An 18,794-nucleotide genomic window follows, 5' to 3' on the forward strand; every position below is an offset into this window, starting at 1 on the left:
AGGGACCAAAATTTGGGCTATTTGATGTATGGAGGTTCACTATAGAGAGGTTTCAGAGATAGGCACCATTTTTTTTCATATCCTTTGAATGTGAATATATGAAAGGCACTACTGTCTTTTAAACCATTATATTTATGTGTTTAAACACACATGCATGCATCAGTGAACATATACATACGTATTATTGAATAATTACAGAAAGCGAATGCTATGGTATGTTTTTTTTTACCATGATTCGAGTGAAAATTATGTGACCTCTCTCAATTCAACAGTCACTTAAAATGATTTCGACAGTTGGATACGTTTTTTATTATTTACTGTTAAGTATGCTCTCAAATGGAACAAAATGGTCACAACTAATGATTAACCTGAAAATGACAGCATAATTAGGTATATAAGAAAAAAAGAGTGAAACATTTATCGCTGATAATTTAATTCCATGTACGTAATCACGGCTGCATTAATGGTCTCTTGTTGTCTCAGTACGATTTGCGGAGGTAGTTACGCTGTCTTGGGGGTGTTTCCTTGGTATGATAAGTGGAGGTTTTACAATATAAAGAGGTTCACTACTAAGAGGTTTGCATATAAATTTACATGTAAATCCAACGGGACCGTAGTGGTGGTGTGATGTATGGAGGTTTATGATGTAAAGAGGTTCAATACATAGAGGTTTTACTGTATTAATATTATTTCATATTCTAAAGTATCTAGTTAAATACATCGATATCGCAGATGTTGCCACTAGCAGGGTCCCCACTCTAACTAAATTATAAAATTCACGGTTTTTTCCAGGTTTTCACGGTATAAATGTCATCAAATTCACGGTCTGTTGATAAGCTTTTTTAGGCAGAAATTTTGCAGACGTAACAATCACCGCTTAAGGTTGTGAGTGGCAAAATGGAGGGAGCAGTGAAGTGGGGAAGTAAAGAAGAAGTGTCTGATTTTTCGCAATGGTTAATGAACACTTTGTTTGCTGGTCTTCCAATCACAGGCTCAAGATCAATGTGTCTCGTCATGGCAAAAGGACCAATAATTGCACTCGGAATATACGTGTGGAGATAAATGTGTGGACAGTGTCTGTGTGTGGCTCGGCCTTGAAACATGATTGAAACATCTTTTTTTTTCTTTTGCTCTGTCAATTTTAGTTCTTTTTCTATAAGTTTGAGAGGTTTTTAAGGTTTTACGACGAATTTCATGGCTATTTCCAGGTTTTTTTCACGGTAGTCGAAATTCACGGCTTAATCACGGTTTTAAGGTTTTCACAGTTGTGTGGGAACCCTGACTAGCATAAAATCATTTATTCCTTCCAAAGCATCGAACATTTGAAAATCAAGTTCTTTATGCACAGTATGGATATTTTAACGTCGTTTAACTTTCAAAATATGTAAACTGTTCCCCTAAATAGTGACAAAATTAAGGAAATTCGATGACGAACTAGAATCGTCATTCACGATTTGGCATCGGAAGTTCATGACGTGCTAAACACGTCACTTCAGCGCAAGGGGTTAATTTTTAAGGGAACCATGCAGATGGATAATAAATTCCTTCACAAAAATTGGTTTTGATGATTCTTTTATTTGACAGGGACACGAGGTTTCCGAATGCGAGGCGGAAGGCCAAAGTGTCGCCTCCTGTGGTACGACAGGTTTTCCTTGCACGCAAACACTTTGTTGCAGACGTCGCACGGGAATTCTCTCTTCGGTCCGTGCATGTAGTTGAGGTGCTTCACCAATTTCCTGCGGGAAGCGTACTGTTTGCTGCAAAGCTCGCACGTGAACATCTCGTCCTTCTGATGCACCTCCATGTGAGACCTCAAACCGTGGCTCTGCGGAGGAAAAAGTAAAAACATTAACTCATTAGAGTTATGCCGTAATGAGCAAAAAGCATTGATATTAATATACAGCGAGTCCTCGATTAACGTCACTTACCGTTCCTGAAAACTGTGACAATAAACGAAATGATGTTAATCGAAACATAATATCCCATAAGAAACAATGTAAAAAGTGAATATCGGCTCCTAGACCTCACAATTCCTACGTGAAAAAATTTTAGCGTATCATATCTGGGGCTTTTTTTACGGTGGGAATAACAAACTATTGCATAAATACGAGTTCCTGTCTTCATCGACGACAATAGCAGCACTGACATTAATCCTTCTCCATTTTTGTATCTTCCAGCATTTGCTTTTTGGCTTCGCTATGGTGGTCGCCTGGGCGAGCGTCGCCTGGGCATCATCATTGCTGAAACATCGTCGCAGTTACAAGAACCAAAATTATTGTGAACACGGTGAAAAAAGTGATGACAAAAACTCCCGAGTTCTACTCGGAAAAATTCCTTGAAATCACTTTTTAGGTTCCTGAAAACCATTATGTCAAGTAAAACCTTGCGCACCTACCTAAGAATTCATTTTTCAGAAAATTTGCTAAAACCGTAATCGCAATTAACAATAAACACTCAGTTTTACACTTCGTTTAGACTGACTGCATTACCGCCGACAAAGCGAAGAACCTGCAACGCCCGCCGCTTCGCATTTCTTTCTCGCGCGAAATTTAAAAGCCTTGACGTTATCGTGAAGCGAAGGTGCGATAAACGAATGACGGTCTCAAAATTTTCGTGACGTTATCGCGAAATGATGTTAAACGGGGTGACGTAGAACGAGGACTCACTGTACCGCATTAATTGTAGAAGCCTAACTGTCCATGATGAAAGACGCCGTGGAAGACTACGAGATAACATATCAAGGGTTTCTTATCCTTGGCTTCTAGGAGTCCAATCTCCAAGAGTCAGCAAAGGTTCTCTTACCACACCGATAAAAGCACAGATGGTAATTTCCACACTTTTTAAATCAACACTCAAAGACCGACCATTACATCGGGGTTGATTGATTAAAATCACTTTGACTTAAATCTTGATTTAAATCACATGATTATTATTTTTTTAAATCAGGTGATTTAAATCATAATGCGATCTATATGTTTGATTTTTAAAGAGTCAAGAAAAGGAAGCTGTAAGTGTATAATTTTGATTTTTATTTCTTAATTAATACAATGAATCGACAGTTATCAGCACAATGGTGGCTCTTAAATAGAAATGATACTGTAGGAATGCATGTAACATGAGAATTTAAAAAAATTGCTTTGGTTAGAATACCAGTGTATCCGTTGAAAAAAAATTGTTTTCTGATTTAACTTCTAAGCGTAGGCACCATACAAAGTTGCAATTACAGAATTTCTCTAAACTTCATATGCTTTAGAACCGCATAATATAGCACATTTGATACTTCCAATGGCAATTTTATATTATGCTGGTGCAATTTTTAATTTGATACCATTCGCATTTCCATAGTTCTCTCCCCTGATTGACTAAATGTTGTATTAAGTTTAGAGTATGTTGCCTCTTATTGTTTCTGCAAATGATCATTCTCCAATATGCTGCCCAAATAGTTAGTTTTGCAAATAACTGAATTTTTGATGAATGGAGAATCATAAAAATCTCATTTAAATCAATAAAATCCGATTTAAATCAATAAAATCCAATTTAAATCAAAAAAATCGACAAAAATGATTTTTTTTAAATCAAGATTTTTATCAACCATGCATTAGATGTTTCAGAGAGAGAATCCAGCCAATCACAGGATTGTATTGGTGAGGAACGAGGGCTACATTTGCACAGCCAAAATACCGATATCGGCACTTTGATCTGCAGACGCCAGCTTGAATACTGTTTCAAGCAATGACAAAACTGCTTTCACTCAATGACAAAAAAATGAGGAGAGCTCCGAAAAGATGAAGAGATCATTCAATAGGGTAGTTTCCGTCATCAAAGAAAACGAAAGGTATTGATTACGATTTGTTACCCACCATTACTGTATTCATAATATACAAATTATTTGGTTTTGGAAATCCCAGTTTAGACGAATGGCAATGGTAAATTTTAACATCATTTGAAAAGGGCCAGATTGGCGCCCATGCGATGCCACTCCACGTGACGTCACAGGGACCTAGTTTCTGTATGAGTAGATAGGAGTTTTACATCGTCTGAGATTAGCAATGCATGCATGAGGCACAGAGCTCAGGGAAACATCTCTTAATAATCATCTATTAAAACTGGCTGAGGTCGGAAAGTTTCCTTCGTTTGATAGGGGAATAATAACCCTTATTTAAGCCAAGCGCTACCAGCCAGCAGGGTACTCAACCTGCCAACATCCTGTGTCGTATCAGCGCTCAAAGCCTCGCCCCAAGGTCACCTCAATTGCGGCAGCGGGAAACAGAATGACATCACACGTGCTTTTCCCATCATTCATACTTATCCGTTGCGTTTTCGCGCACTTGAAAATTTTCACTTTTCATTTTATCGTGAAAAATAGATATCGTCATTAAAAATGTGAAAGCGTGAAATGCTTACTCCAGGAGTAATAATCTTTCGATTTAGGCAATAAAAAATAATAGGAAACCACCCTATTATCCTGGATCAAAGTTGAGTTTCGATACAGCGTATCATCATCTGGCCAGATGATGATACGCTGTATCGAAACCGGTCGCAAATATATTTTGTTTTGTGGAACAGCGAAGTCTTTTTCTTAACCTTTGAGCATCATGAAGGAGTTCCACTATGTTACTCCAACCACCATCGCATTTAGCATAATAATTCGAAATCTCGAATATCTAATACTTTCTAGTATTCAAGTATTTGCGGATACTATTCGCACATCACTAGTTAAAATTCACAGGGTTGTCTGCTTTCAATGACTCTCAAAAGCAAACTAAACGACGGGACTAGCTCAAACTTTAACTGCTGTTTATTAACTGACGATAACTAACAGGAGTATTGTTGTTTTCATATATTTAACGGGAGTATTCGACGAGGGAAATTCAAAAAGTCATGGACTCATCAAACGACCCTCGAGTTACAACTGCAAAAAGTGGGTAAATAAATTGGGTGGTGAAATTCTTAGCACTTGTAATAGGGTAGTTTCCTTCACCAAAGAAAACGAAAGGCATTGATTGCGATTCGTTACCCACCATAAGTGTATCCATAATATACAAATTATTTGGTTTTAGAAATCCCAGTTTAGACGAATGGCAATGGTCAATTTCAACCTCATTTGGAAAAGGCCAGATTGGCGGCCATACGATACCACTCCACGTGACGTCACATTGATCCAGATGCTATACTGCCTGAACAGAAAGCTCTGTGTCGGTCACCTATGACTGACGTGGCACTCAACGTGTTTATCCTTATCATGATGCAGCAAAGTGATACATTCGATCGGGTCACGTGAAACATGGTGGAACTCCTTCATGACGTTTCAAAAAGGGAGACAATGGCAGGCAGTAATTAATAAATAGTGGAAGTGATACATGTTCACAGGAATAAATTATTAGTTCATTAAGCAGAATTACAAATTTCAATAGGGTAGTCTCCTTCATCAAAGATAACGAAAGACATTGTTTGCGATTCGTTACCCACCATTAGTGTATTCATAATATACAAATTATTTGATTTTAGAAATACCGGTTTAGACGAATGGCAATGGTCAATTTCAACCTCATTTGGAAAAGGCCAGATTGTCGCCCATGCGATGCCACTCCACGTGACGTCAGAGGGATATCCTATCTATATACAGCCCTTGGGGTAACTGACTCACTCATGGATACAAATTCCCGACCACTTCCAGACATGCTGGAGAGCTGAAATTTGGCACGCGTGCGGGGAACCCGAAATGATCCGGAGGAAAAATCCGAAAACCGGAAGTTTCCGCCACGTGTCGTCGCTAGGACGACAAAATGGCCGAAATCGCGCTTTTTCCGGGGACCGTCTTTCGGTTTTTATTTTCCTGCGCGCGAACTGTGCGTGCCACACGGATCATTAATGCAGTTACTGAAAGCTGATAAACGTGGGCACATAATTACGTAATGTTGTTAATTTGTTTTTAAGAAAATTGCAGCCAAAATGGCGTCCAAATATTCGTTTTTCTATTAAAATTTTATAACTTCCGCTCCCTTCGACTTAATTTAAGGTATAGGATAACGAAAACGATTATTATATATGCCTATAACATCGTCTACGAAATGTAGGTAACAATTTTCTTTCGTCGTCCGTGGTTACTCAGAAAAAAATTAAAATATTCCGAAAATCACCGAAAATTACGATTTCCAAAAGATTAACATAAGATTATGTCGATTTTAACCTGACCGATTTCTTTCAAACTTTGTAGTTACATACACTTATTTATTATCTTTCAGAAAACATGAACTTTTAATAAATGATTCAATGTATTTAACCGTGAAAAAATAAAAATGGCGGGCACTACTCACTTTTTTCGGGGACTGGTTTGGTTTTTATTGTATTACTCTCGAAATATGGATGTCGTAGGGCACACTTCTGTTCGATATGACTGTAAATGAATGTGACCATATAGTATCGTCATCTTTAAACCCCCCGAAACCCCCTAAAAAATTAAAATTTGTACAAAAGTAGCCTTTCCGGGTACTTTTCGTCACAATTCCGCCGCTTTTCCAATCCTTACCACTCATTGCTACGGAATTGATGTGGACGATTGATGACCGCTGGCAGTAAAAACCTATAAACCCCCGGTAAACCCTCATAAACCCCCCCAAAAAATAAAATGTTGCATATAAGTCTACTTTTTGGGTACTTTTCGTGACTATTCCACCGCCCCCAACGACTCATCCCCACGGAATTTATGTAAATGGATGGTGACCGCCAGGAGTACACACATTTAAACTTCCGGTATCCCCCTGAAATCCCTCCCAAATGTAAAATGTGTCATTTAGTCTCCTATTTGGGTACTTCTCGCAAACATTACGCCACACTACCCGTCCCCTCTCAGCTCTAGATCCGGAATATTTGGTGAGGGCGAGCAACCGTAAACCATATGGGAAAAAATACCAGAAACCCCCGATCACCTCCTGGAACATCGCTGAAAAAAAATAAATGAATTTTAAAGTCGCCTTTCCGAGTCGTTTTCGTCACAATTTAACCGGTGCCCCTACCACTTATTAAACCCCCCGAAAACCCCGTGAAACCTCCCAAAAAATTTCTAATAAATCGCCTCTCCAGGTAAAAGAATCGTCAGACCACTGTTCCGGACCCCTAGGACTTATCGGTACGGAATTTATGAGAACGATTTGTGACCACTGGTTTAACACAAGTATAAACCCCCGGTATTCCGTTGGAACCCCCGCAAAAAATGAAAAACTTGCCATTAAGTCTTCTTTTATGGGTACTTGTCGCCACTATTACTCCGCATGGCACTACCCTTTACAATCATCGCTACGTGATCACTGTGGACGATTAGTGACCGCATGCATAACACATTAAAACCCCCAAATCCCCCTGGGCACCCCTCTCGGTGGAAAAGAGCATTAATGAGGACTAAGCGGAGCAGCCGCGGGGGGGCTCCTCGACCCCAAGGCGGCGAAGCCGCCCCACAACGAGGAACGGCGAAGCCGTTCCGAGGAGTGACTGGCGTAGGCGAGGGGGAGCTTCAGTAACCCTCGGGCGGCGAAGCCGCCCCGACGTTCAAGCGGCGCAGCCGCTGTAGACTCCACCCATCTCAACTCACACTCAACCCCTGGGCGGCGAAGCCGCCCTCCAGCGAGGAACGGCGAAGTCGTTTCGAGGAATGAGTGGGGCGCCTCCCTACCCCCTGGCCGGCGAAGCCCCTAGCTGAGTTGAGATTATTCTAACTTTAAAAGTCTTCGAGCGACCACAAATGTAGACGGCGAAGCCGGAACCGGGGTTTTTAAGGGGCGGAGCCCCTTAACGAGCGCGCGGAGCGTGCGAGTATATTCTATACGAGTAGATAGGAGTTTTACATCGTCTGAGATTACTAATGCATGCATGAGGCACAGAGCTCAGGGAAACATGTCTTAATAATCACCTATAAAAACTGGCTAAGGTCGGAAAGTTTCCTTTGTTTTATAGGGTATTAATAATCCTTATTTAAGCCATGCGCTTCCAGCTAGCAGGGTACTCAGCTACCTGTTAGTTGCCTGCATTCTAGCGGCGCTCATAGCCCTGCACCAAGGTCACCTCGTACAGCGACAGCAGGGAATCAGACTGACGTCACATGGGCTTTCCCCAGCTTTCATACTTAGCCGTCGCGTTCTCGCACGCTAAGTATGAATGCTGGGAAATCTAAAAGCGAGAAATGCATACTCAGGGAGTAATAATCTTTCGATTTAGGCAATAAAAAAACAATAGGAAAGCACCCGATTGGGCCAATGTATCAGCCAAGTGGTAACCAAAGGATTAACTTTAGCCAAGTTCATAATTACATGGGAGAACTCCCTGTTGCAAATGTTGCAGATGAACTCAGGCCGATTCTTGTGGATTCTCTCGTGCCGAAGCAAGCCCGCAAGGTCAACAAAGGCCTTCCCACAGTCTGCGCACAGGTGCTGCCGCAAGCCTTCGTGCTTGTTCTTGTGGACCAAGAGATCTTTGGGACGACGGAAGCGCTTGGAACACAACTCACACTCGAACGGCTTGTAGTCCGAATGCGTGACAATGTGAGAGTTCAAAGACGGCAGGTCCTTGTACCTGCGGAAAAGACAATAATAATAATAGTAACACAGTAAAACCTCTTTACATCGTAATGAAGGGGACCAAAATTGGGGCAGTTTGATGTATGGAGGTTCACTGTAGAGAGGTTTCAGTGATAGGCACCATTTTTTCATATCCTTCGGAAATGAAAGGCACTACTGCCTTTGAAATTATTATATTCATGTGTTTAAACAAACATGCTTACATAAGTGAACATATATTTATTATTTAATAATTACAGAAAGAAAAATTAATTTTTACCATGATGCGGGAGAAAACGATGTGATCTCTCTCAATTCAACAGTCACTTAAAAAGATTAGGATAGTTTAATGCCTTTTTTTCTTATTTACTGTTAGGTATGCTATCACATTGAACAAAATTGCATTAACTAATGGTTAACGTGAAAATTAAAACATTATGAAGGGGTGTAAGAAAAAAAAGCGTGAAACATTTATTGCTGAAAATGTCATTCCATGTACGTAATCATGGCTACATCAATGGTCTCTAGTTGTCTCGGTACGATTTGCAGGGGTAATTAGGTAGTCTCAGGGGTATCTCCTTGGTATGATAAGTGGAGGTTTTACGAGATAAAGAGGTTCACTACAAAGAGGTTTGCCTATAAATTTACATGTAAACCAGACGTGACTGTAGGGGTGGTATGATGAATGGAGGTTTACGATGTAAAGAGGTTCACTACATAGAGGTTATGCTGTCTAATCAAGTATTCTATTAAATCAAGTATAACATTAAAGGTGTGTAAGAAAAAAATAAGGGTTAAACATTTGTCGCTGAAAATGATATTCCATGTATGTGGTCCCGGCTGCATTAATGGTCTCTTGTTGCCTCGGTTTGATTTGCAGAGGTAGTTAGGCCGTCTCGGGGATATCTCCATGGTATGATAAGTGGAGGTTTTACGGTATAAAGAGGTTCACTGCAAAGAGATTTGCCCATAAATTTACATGTAAATCTGAGTGGACCGCAGAGATGGTATGATGTAAGGAGGTTTATGATGTAAAGAGGTTCACTACATAGAGCAAACACAGCAATGGAAGTGCTATCTCTCCTGACTTCGCATATCGTTTGCAAAATTCAGCTCTGGCTAAGGGTCGTGAATTGGAAAATGGAGAGAGCAGGGTGCCAGGGAAGTTAAGAAGTGTCTGAATTTTTGCAATTGTTAATGAACACTTTGGTCACCAGTCTTCCGGCTTTGGTACAGGCTTAAGGTCATTGTGTCATCATGGCACACGGACCAATAATTGCACTTCAAATATACGTGTGCAGATAAACCTGTGGCCATGTCTGCGCGTGACTGACCTTGAAATATGACCGAAATATCCATTCATCTTTTGATCTGTCAATCGTAGTTTTACGATCATAAAATCAAGATTGAGAGTATTTAGATGGCTTTATGGCGAAATTCATGCCTTTTTCACGTCTAGAAAAAGGTCAGCAGGTAAATGAATGTACCACGAGACAAGCATCATTCTGTTGGGTACCGACTATGTAGCGTTTGGAAATATAAACTTCGCGAACATACTAATTAATCGAATATTCACCCATGTAATTCTTCGACGGTATAAAATGGAATCTCGAAGGAAACTCAATCAATTATTCTGATAAAAATATTACCATATAATTATTGTTATAGTTATTCCGTGAATTAGTAGTTTACTCGTAGAGCTGATTCATTAGATCCCACTTTGAAGCGAGACAATCGTCAGTTCACTAAGGTGAGTGGACATGTCTCTCTGAAATGAGTCAATACTATTTACTGCTGACGGGTTTCAGAGATTTCCACTTACGTGTTGGACACGAGTATTAAGTTTTCTTCGTAAGTACCACTATTTTTCACTGTCCGACCAATGTACTTTGATACGTTTTCCAAAGGTCCAATTAGCATACATACAGTGAAACCTCTTTACATCGTAATGGAGGGGACCAAAATTTGGGCAATTTGATGTATGGAGGTTCACTATAGAGAGGTTTTAGTGATAGGCACCATTTTTTCATATCCTTTGGAAATGAAAGGCACATCTTATTAACCATTATATTTATGTGTTTAAACACACATGCATGCATTAATGAACATAAATTTATTATTTAATAATTACAGAAAGCGAAGGCTATCGCATGTATTTTTACCATGATTCAAGAGAAAACAATGTGATCACTCTTAATTCAACAGTCACTTAGGATAGTTAGATACCTTTTTTCTTATTTACTATTAGGTATGCTCTCATATTGAACAAAATGGCTACAACTAATGATTAACGTGAAAATTACAGCATAATAAGGTATATAAGAAAAAAAAGAGTGAAAAATTTATTGCTGAAAATGTCATTACATGTTCGTAATCACAGCTGCCTTAATGGTTTCTTGTTGTCTCGGTACGTTTTGCAGATGTAGTTAGGCCATCTCGGGGGCATCTCCTTGATATGATAAGTGGAGGTTTTACGATATAAAGAGATTCACTACAAAGAGGTTTGCCAATAAATTTACATGTAAATCAGACGGGACCGTAGGGGTGGCATAAGTGTGGAGGTTTACGATGTATGGAGGTTTATGATGTAAAGAGGTTCACTGCATAGAGGTTTTACTGTAATTTGAAAACACAACAGAAAAAAATCCATTCATGAAGACATTGCAGGAGGATAAAAATTAGGATGCAATTTTGAACAATCTGTAAGTGAGTCTTTAAAAGTTGCAATACCGGCCTTCCAAATTTACTGAAAACTTAGGCACAAGGAACAAGGATTACTTAATTATCCTGATACTAATGATTCGAATTCCATTTGGGTGATAAATGAAACATTAGTGTCTTATTTTCACTAATCAACCCCTTATTAATAGTATGGATGAGGCAATTAAATGGAAATATCAACAAAGAAATGAACATTTAAAAGCTTTGTGTCAGTCATTTAGGGACAGTGACTTTAATATTCTTAAATCAAGGCATGAAATTTTATTATTGAAACAATCATGGACACCTTATGTTGGGAAATATTGCAAAAATTTCTTAAGAAATTAAAAATCAGTAGATTAACGTATCTTATACGATTTATAGGTATGCTCTCATATTGAACAAAATGGCCACAACTAATGATTAACGTGAAAATTACAGCATATTAAAGGTGTATAAGAAAAATAAGGGTGAAACATTTATCGCTGAAAAGGTCATTCCATGTACGTAATCGCAGCTGCATTAATGGTCTCTAGTTGTCTTGGTACGATTTGCAGAGGTAGTTAGGATGTCTCGGGGTTGTCTCCTTGGTATCATAAGTGGAGGTTTTACGATATAAAGAGATTCACTACAAAGAGTTTTGCCTATAAATTTACATGTAAATCTGACGGGACCATAGGGGTGGTATGATGTACGGAGGTTTATGATGTAAAGAGGTTCACTACATAGAGGTTTTACTGTAATAGTATTAGTCTAATATACAAGATGTCAACCGAATCAAAGCAGAAAAATTCATGCATGATTCCTAGTTTTCCAGGGAAAATTGAAAAAATTCCAGGTTAATCTTACGTGAATACTGTGATTAGTGGTGAGACGGGGGGGGGGGGGGGGGGGGGGGGGGGAGGGATAAAAGCCCCCTTAGAACTCAGAGAAATTTTAAAATTTAATCTTTCATTTTACTTAATTGGATAAATACTACTTATAGACTAGTGTAAGGATTACTAATCTATCCCTAAGGAAGTCGTAAAACTCACCATTTTGAACCATTTTTATACTGACCCCGGAGGTTCTCCATACCCCCCCCTTGTATTAGTTGCGCCTAAAGCCCCCCTAGACTTAATTCCTAGCTGCGTGCCTGACTGTGATGTATGTATAAGAATTAAAAAAAATACCCTACAATTACTTCAGTAGTTTCAAATTACATTAAATTGTTGTATTTACAAGGAATAGATTAGTTAGCACACATTCCATTTACAATTTAAGTTTATTCAATGCACGCCAAGAAGTTGTTTCGATCTCGTAAGTAGATGTTGACGTCACCGGCCACACTATTCTTCGCATTTTTGAATCTTACTCGAGTCAACAGTGCTAGACATTTCGATGTTTTACTATACTGGGATTCTGGGACACAGGGATCATGCCCATTTGCACTCACCTCCTGTCGCAATATGTGCATGGGTAAGGATAGCCTTTTTCATGCTCCCTCATGTGATCCTTCCAGCGATTCTTGTACACGAAGTTCTCCCCGCAAGTTCTACATTCAAACGCGCCCTCGTTCGAACGTTTCTTGACAGGGACGACCAGTGGCCACACAACTCCTTGGTCCCACTCCTTATCTTCATCTTCAGCCTTCCAACGACCATCATCGCTGCTCACGTCCGCCTAGAGGAAAGGAAAGGCCTTAGGTCAAGATTACATACAGCAGACTCATCCCGATCATCCGTGCGGTTTATCCGTGTTTGCGGATTATCCATTGCATGATTTTCACTCTCGCTCAATATTTTCAGCGATCTTTATTTTTAATAATTAATTTAGGGCCGTATTCTTAGTCGCCCCTGTAGGGTCAACCGATCCTGGAAACGTCATCAGCCCCTACATTAACCGTTCTCGCCCTACATACGCCAAATCAAGCCCTACATAAGGCCGTTTTTGGAACTAAACGGGCCCTACTTACCTGCCTGTAGGGTACCTGAACCAACCCTACACCCTACAAAAACATGGCGGCCAAATATCGTCTGCTGATCACTTCGATTCAAGAATCTACGTTACAATGGATGTTGAGGGAGACGACCTCACACAAGCCATTTTAAAATGTACAGTAACACCGCGGAAATGTAATAATATATATACACTTAATAACCACCAAATTAAATAAATTATAAAATTGACTGAACTAATAAGAACAATATAGCGGTATACATCACCTTGTTTCTACGAATATATAATAATATTTTTCACATTTGGCACTTGGTATACTTTTGGGAAAATAATATTTCCTTTGTGTATAACCATACAAAACGTATTTTCATGCCACTATTTGCCACATAATAAACTTAACTACGGAAGGTGAATGCGAATGACGAACCTTGATGATGCAACGTAAGTTCCCACGTCAATGCTCATATTTGCTCCGTACTTATTACTATCTTGTACAGACTGCTGTTGAAGTAATTTAAAGACAATTAGGTTCTACTTTTGGCTCGATATGAGAGTATTTGTAGCGATAATTAAGGTATCGACACGACCTGGCGGACGACATTCACTTTATTTACCTTGAGCCGTTACCCTAACAATACGCCCTAAAATTATCAGACGTCTTTTCTTAGTTTCATAGTTAGTCCCCATTACGCCACCAGAGTGGAAAATTGGTGCTGCGCCATCATCTACGTCATCTCAGAGAACTTGACGACGGAATCACCCCCCACCACTTATGTAGGGTCGACTTAGAAACACATGTAGGGGCCTTTTGTTATGTAGGGACGGATATGTAGGGTCGACTAATAATACGGCCCTTAATCTTAATTTGGAGAATCTGAGCTTTTCCCGGTGAATAGCATGGATGAAAGCTTCTTGGGTTTCCAACCGGGTCAGGGTCTGCATTGTGTAGGCCGACGTTTCGTTGTGAGACTTTCCCAACATCCTCAGGGCTGATGAAGCCGAATAGAGATCGAGGACTGCAGCTAAGTAGCGCTTGGAACCTGGCAATAAATAGGATGAGAAAGGAGGAAAAATCCCGGACCAATCAGAGACCACCTAGGTAAAGGAGGAAGGTATATACATCAAACACAGTGACACTGGCATCATCAGCCCTGAGGATGTTGGGAAAGTCTCCCAACGAAACGTCGGCCTACACCATACAGACCCTGACCCGGTTGGAAACCCGAGAAGCTTTCATCCACCCTAATCTTAATTTGAAATCCGATGCAAAATCATCGGAATTACTTGATTGATGCTAGGATACACCGGGCTCATTACTGCCATTAGATTCCCCTTCATTAAACGTCACCGATCGCATGCTAGCTGCATTCATGGGAGCACCGCGTTCCTGTTTTCCAAGCCTCGCAGTGCGTGATCGCGCTCCGTGATCACGGATACGTGTCCTGCAGCAGTTGCAACCTGGGCAACTTGCGCGAGACGCGACTATGTGACATGGTGCTTTAAAGTGTTGTTTCATGCGTGGTTTTCGAAACCATTACTTACATGGAGCATTGTTATCGCCGCTAAAAAGATAGCAAACTGGCGAAGTAAGTTTTCATTGAGTCCAAGAAACACTCCAAAATGACAAAATAACTGTATTAATGATAATATATTGTTAGTTTTACGTAAATTATGATTACAACAAGACGTTAAAGTGAAACTTTGGGGTATCCATGTTTTCTGATTATTATGCGACGTCAAAGTCCCACAATGACAAGTTACGCGAGATACTAAAGATTAACTTGTCTGTTGCCCGGGCATATCTTAGACTTGGTGAACGCTCGGTGATGCTGGTAGAGATGGGGGTGGTTCCCCAAAACCTTGGTTGAGAGATAGACAAAGAGGGCGCCAGGTGCATGCATTGGATGCACCACCAAGGAAGGTACGTCACAACCTTTTACGACGAGATGAAAGATAACAGATACAAGTTGTACTTTTACAAGACTTTAATACAAGTTCATTAAAATTCTGGGAGTAATGATGAGTTTCCTCCATATACAAACAAGCCTCCAATCGGGAAGTTTCTAGACGTAGCACACACTCTCCAGCAACTTCATCTCTATCTTCTTACCAAACTTGATAAGATGAGGTGAAAATAAAACAAAAGTATGACTCCTGTCATTACAAAAATTAAAGAATGGCTGCATGCACCCTCAGCTTTTGGGAGAGGAAGAGAAAATCCACCTTACAGCCACATGGCGACGAACGCCATCCAGAGAGTAGCAGCTCTCTCCACAACAAAATGACCCGAATGCGGGCAGAGCTAGCGGCTTTGCGGAGAGGACCATATTCTCCCGAGTCTGAGCAGTGAGAGAGAGAGAGAGACGGTCGTTCGCGAGCGTCGCCAGGAAGGGAGGACTCCCGGGAGGGGAGGATAGGTGAGAGGGGGAGTTAGGGGAAGAGGAGAGGGAAAGGGGAATGCCAGAACCTGTTTTCTCTGAAGCAGTCGGTGCGCGTCGAGACCGCGTAACTAAAAATTTTCCTACGGCTTGCAGGCTTGCGCAGGAGTCGCGGCGGAGACCGTGACAATTCGTTCTGTCTCTCCCCATTATTAGCCATTAAGATAATTGGAAGTATGCTGTACAGCGAATCCTGTCACAACTCTTACACTTACTGTCAGCGTCAAAATGATGTGTCCCTGTACTTTGCAAATTTATATCTGGACTTCAGAGCATGCCATAATAATAAATAATACGTCATTTTTAAAGAAAATTTTAGTCTTAATTCTGATTCATTTTTTGTTTCATGAAAACTTCAAACACGCGAGTGCAATAAATGACTCCGCGCACCGTTTAAAATGAGCCGTTTTGTAAACTTCATGAACTATGTAACTCAACCTAGGGAAAACTACTATGTCTAAAATTATGTTAAAAAAATTTCTTGAAAGTTGTGTGGAGGACACTAAAATTGGTTCAATATATTGGGCACATTTTTTAAGTAAGTAACATTTTGAAACAGAAAAAAAACTGACTAACCTTTTTGTGACAATTTGATTGTTACACAAAAGCCCAAACGTAAAACTTACCAGGCCTTTTAACTTCTTTTCTGACACAATTACCGTTAGTATTAAGGCACTTATCGTATCAAACAACAAGCTGTTGCATACCGTTGTCATTGGCATAGCGAGTGGGGAAGCCCGTGGGTTCCGTATGCCCCCCGAAATATGAGAACAAAATACACTTTTCTTCATAAAAGAAAACAAAATACAGTGAGTCCTCGTTTAACGTCACTTACCGTTCCTGAAATACGTGACGATAAACGAAATGACATTAATCGAAACACAATATCCCATAACAAACGATGTAAAAAGTGAATATCGGCTCCTAGACCTCAAAATTCCTATGCAAAAAAAGTTAAGCGTATCACATCTGGGGCATTTTTTACAATGGGAATGCCAAACTATGACATAAATACGAGTTCCTGTCTTCATCGACGGCAATTGCAGCAGCGACGTACCTTCTCCATTTTTGTATCTTCCCGCATTCGCTTTTCGGCTTCGCTATGATGGTCACCCGGTCGAGCGTCGCCTGAGAATCATCATCGCTGAAACATCGTCGCAGTTACAGGAACCAAGATTATTGAGAACATGGTGAAAAAAGTGACAACAAATACTCCTGAGTTACACGGAAAAATTCCTTGAAATCACTTTTGAGGTTCCAGAAAACCATTATGTCAAGTAAAATTTGCTATAACTTTACTTGACGTTTGCGAACCTACCTAAGAATTCATTTTGCAGAAAATTTGCTATAAACATAATCGCAATTGACAATAAACACACCATTTTACACTTCGTTTAGACTGACTGTATTACCGCCCACAAAACGAACAACTTGCAACGCCTGCCGCTTCGCATTTTTTCTCGTGCGAAAATTGAAAGACCTGACGTTATCGCGAAGCAAAGGTGCGATAAACGAATGACGGTCTCAAAATTTTCGTGACGTTATCGCGAAATGACGTTAAACGGGGTGATGTAGAACGTTGACTATCTGTATTGAAAATTCATGAATTAACAAAAGATTTCTTTAACAAGTGAAGTTTTTTCGATTGTGAAAAGTGTTAAAATTAGTTTCAAACCCTCTGCTTATTCGTACCCTATTTTTCAAAAATTTCCCTCCTTGGTTTTAGGTCAAAACCCCCCCTCCGTGCAAACGAAAAACCTGGCTACCCCACTGATCGTTGGACATGGACAATTCTTGCCCGAATTAACAGCCATCGCAAAACTGTCCTTTTTAACCCAATGTTGCCTTCAAGCACCATCAAAAATGTACAATACATTTTCAGCTCTATTCAGGAAAGATTTAACCCATTATAACCCAGTGTAGCTTCTTAGCAACATCAAAAACTTATAAATTTCCTGCTCTATTTAGGAAATATCTAAACCAAGGATTACTTGGTTTTACCAACGATATTAAAATTTTCTGGGGCAAGATCCCCGGTTTGGCCCCCCCAATATTTTTTGTAAGTCGACATCCCTGAGTTGAATTGTGATACCTACTCAAGTTTTTCCGGAAATTTTTTTGGAATTTGTATTGAAATAAAAAAATAAATAAATAGAAATAAACTTACTTCATCGTGAAATTCTTCATGTGCCGACATGTCGTGGTCCGTTTGCTCCCCTGCCGTGTTGGTTTCCCGTAGACGTTCCTCTAGCGTCGACGTGCACGGAGCCTCCACGTCCATGGCAGTCGTCGTAGCAGAAGAATGCATCATCGCCTCTTCCCCCATTGAGGAACGGTGCCCAGGGTGCACATTCACCTTCTTATCAACAGAGGGCTCCACCGGTTGCACGGACACCACCTATGAACAGTGGAAGGGAATTACAGAAAAATCGATTTTTCACCATATTTCAAGGTCAGTCACTCGCAGACACTGTCAACGCATTAATAATAATAATTTTAATCATCCCAGGGCACTTATACATGTATAAGACAAGTTAAAGAAATAAACAAAATAAATAAAGAAGAGAAATACAATGAAACACATTACATTGAAAGAAATTCGTTTACAGAATAAAAGGCATTAGATATCAAATACCTTTCCAACTTTACTTTAAAATCCAGGAGGCAGTTAACACCTTTAACATTCGAAGGCAGGTGGTTGAAGAATTTGCAACCACCGTAGGGAGGACCTTTTGCATATGATGAAAGATTGTGTGACACAGTTCTAAAGTCTTTGCTCCTCCTGGTGTAGTACAGGTGCACGTCGTTATTTAAAACCAAACCCAAAGTGAGGTGCTGCTCTTTGACATATATTGAAGCATAATAAATGTAAATACAAGGAAGAGTCAAGATATTGAGCTTTTTGAAGAATTGCCTACAACTAGTAGATTTATTAACACCCATCAATATCCTGATAGCCCATTTTTGAATTTTGAATAGCCTAGTGGTACAGCTAGCATGACCCCAGGATTATCTGCATGTGCATATTCTGCATTTATCTGCACATTTACATTCTAAGCGCAATAGTTTAATTTCCTTCATCAAAGAAAACAAAAGGCATTGATGGCGATTCGTTACCCACCATTAGTGTATTCATAATTTACAAATTATTTGGTTTTTGAAATACCGG

At 39.9% G+C, this 18,794-nt stretch overlaps 1 protein-coding gene across 5 annotated transcripts in view; it reads right to left on the minus strand.

Moving 5' to 3' along the window:
* Nucleotides 1-1,555: 1,555 nt before the first annotated feature.
* LOC124170112 overlaps nt 1,556-18,794 on the minus strand; it is a 42,837-nt gene continuing 25,598 nt past the window's right edge. For all 5 annotated transcript variants that reach the window (XM_046548789.1, XM_046548790.1, XM_046548791.1 and 2 more), the window contains 4 exons: nt 17,793-18,023; nt 12,685-12,911; nt 8,304-8,565; nt 1,556-1,825 (listed from right to left, as the gene is read on the minus strand). In XM_046548789.1, coding sequence (XP_046404745.1) covers nt 1,574-1,825; nt 8,304-8,565; nt 12,685-12,911; nt 17,793-18,023 — 972 coding nt within the window. In that variant the 3' untranslated portion in view covers nt 1,556-1,573. The remainder of the gene's footprint in view (nt 1,826-8,303; nt 8,566-12,684; nt 12,912-17,792; nt 18,024-18,794) is intronic.

Source organism: Ischnura elegans, chromosome 13 (assembly GCF_921293095.1).
Source record: "Ischnura elegans chromosome 13, ioIscEleg1.1, whole genome shotgun sequence".
Taxonomy (NCBI): Eukaryota; Metazoa; Arthropoda; class Insecta; order Odonata; family Coenagrionidae; genus Ischnura; species Ischnura elegans.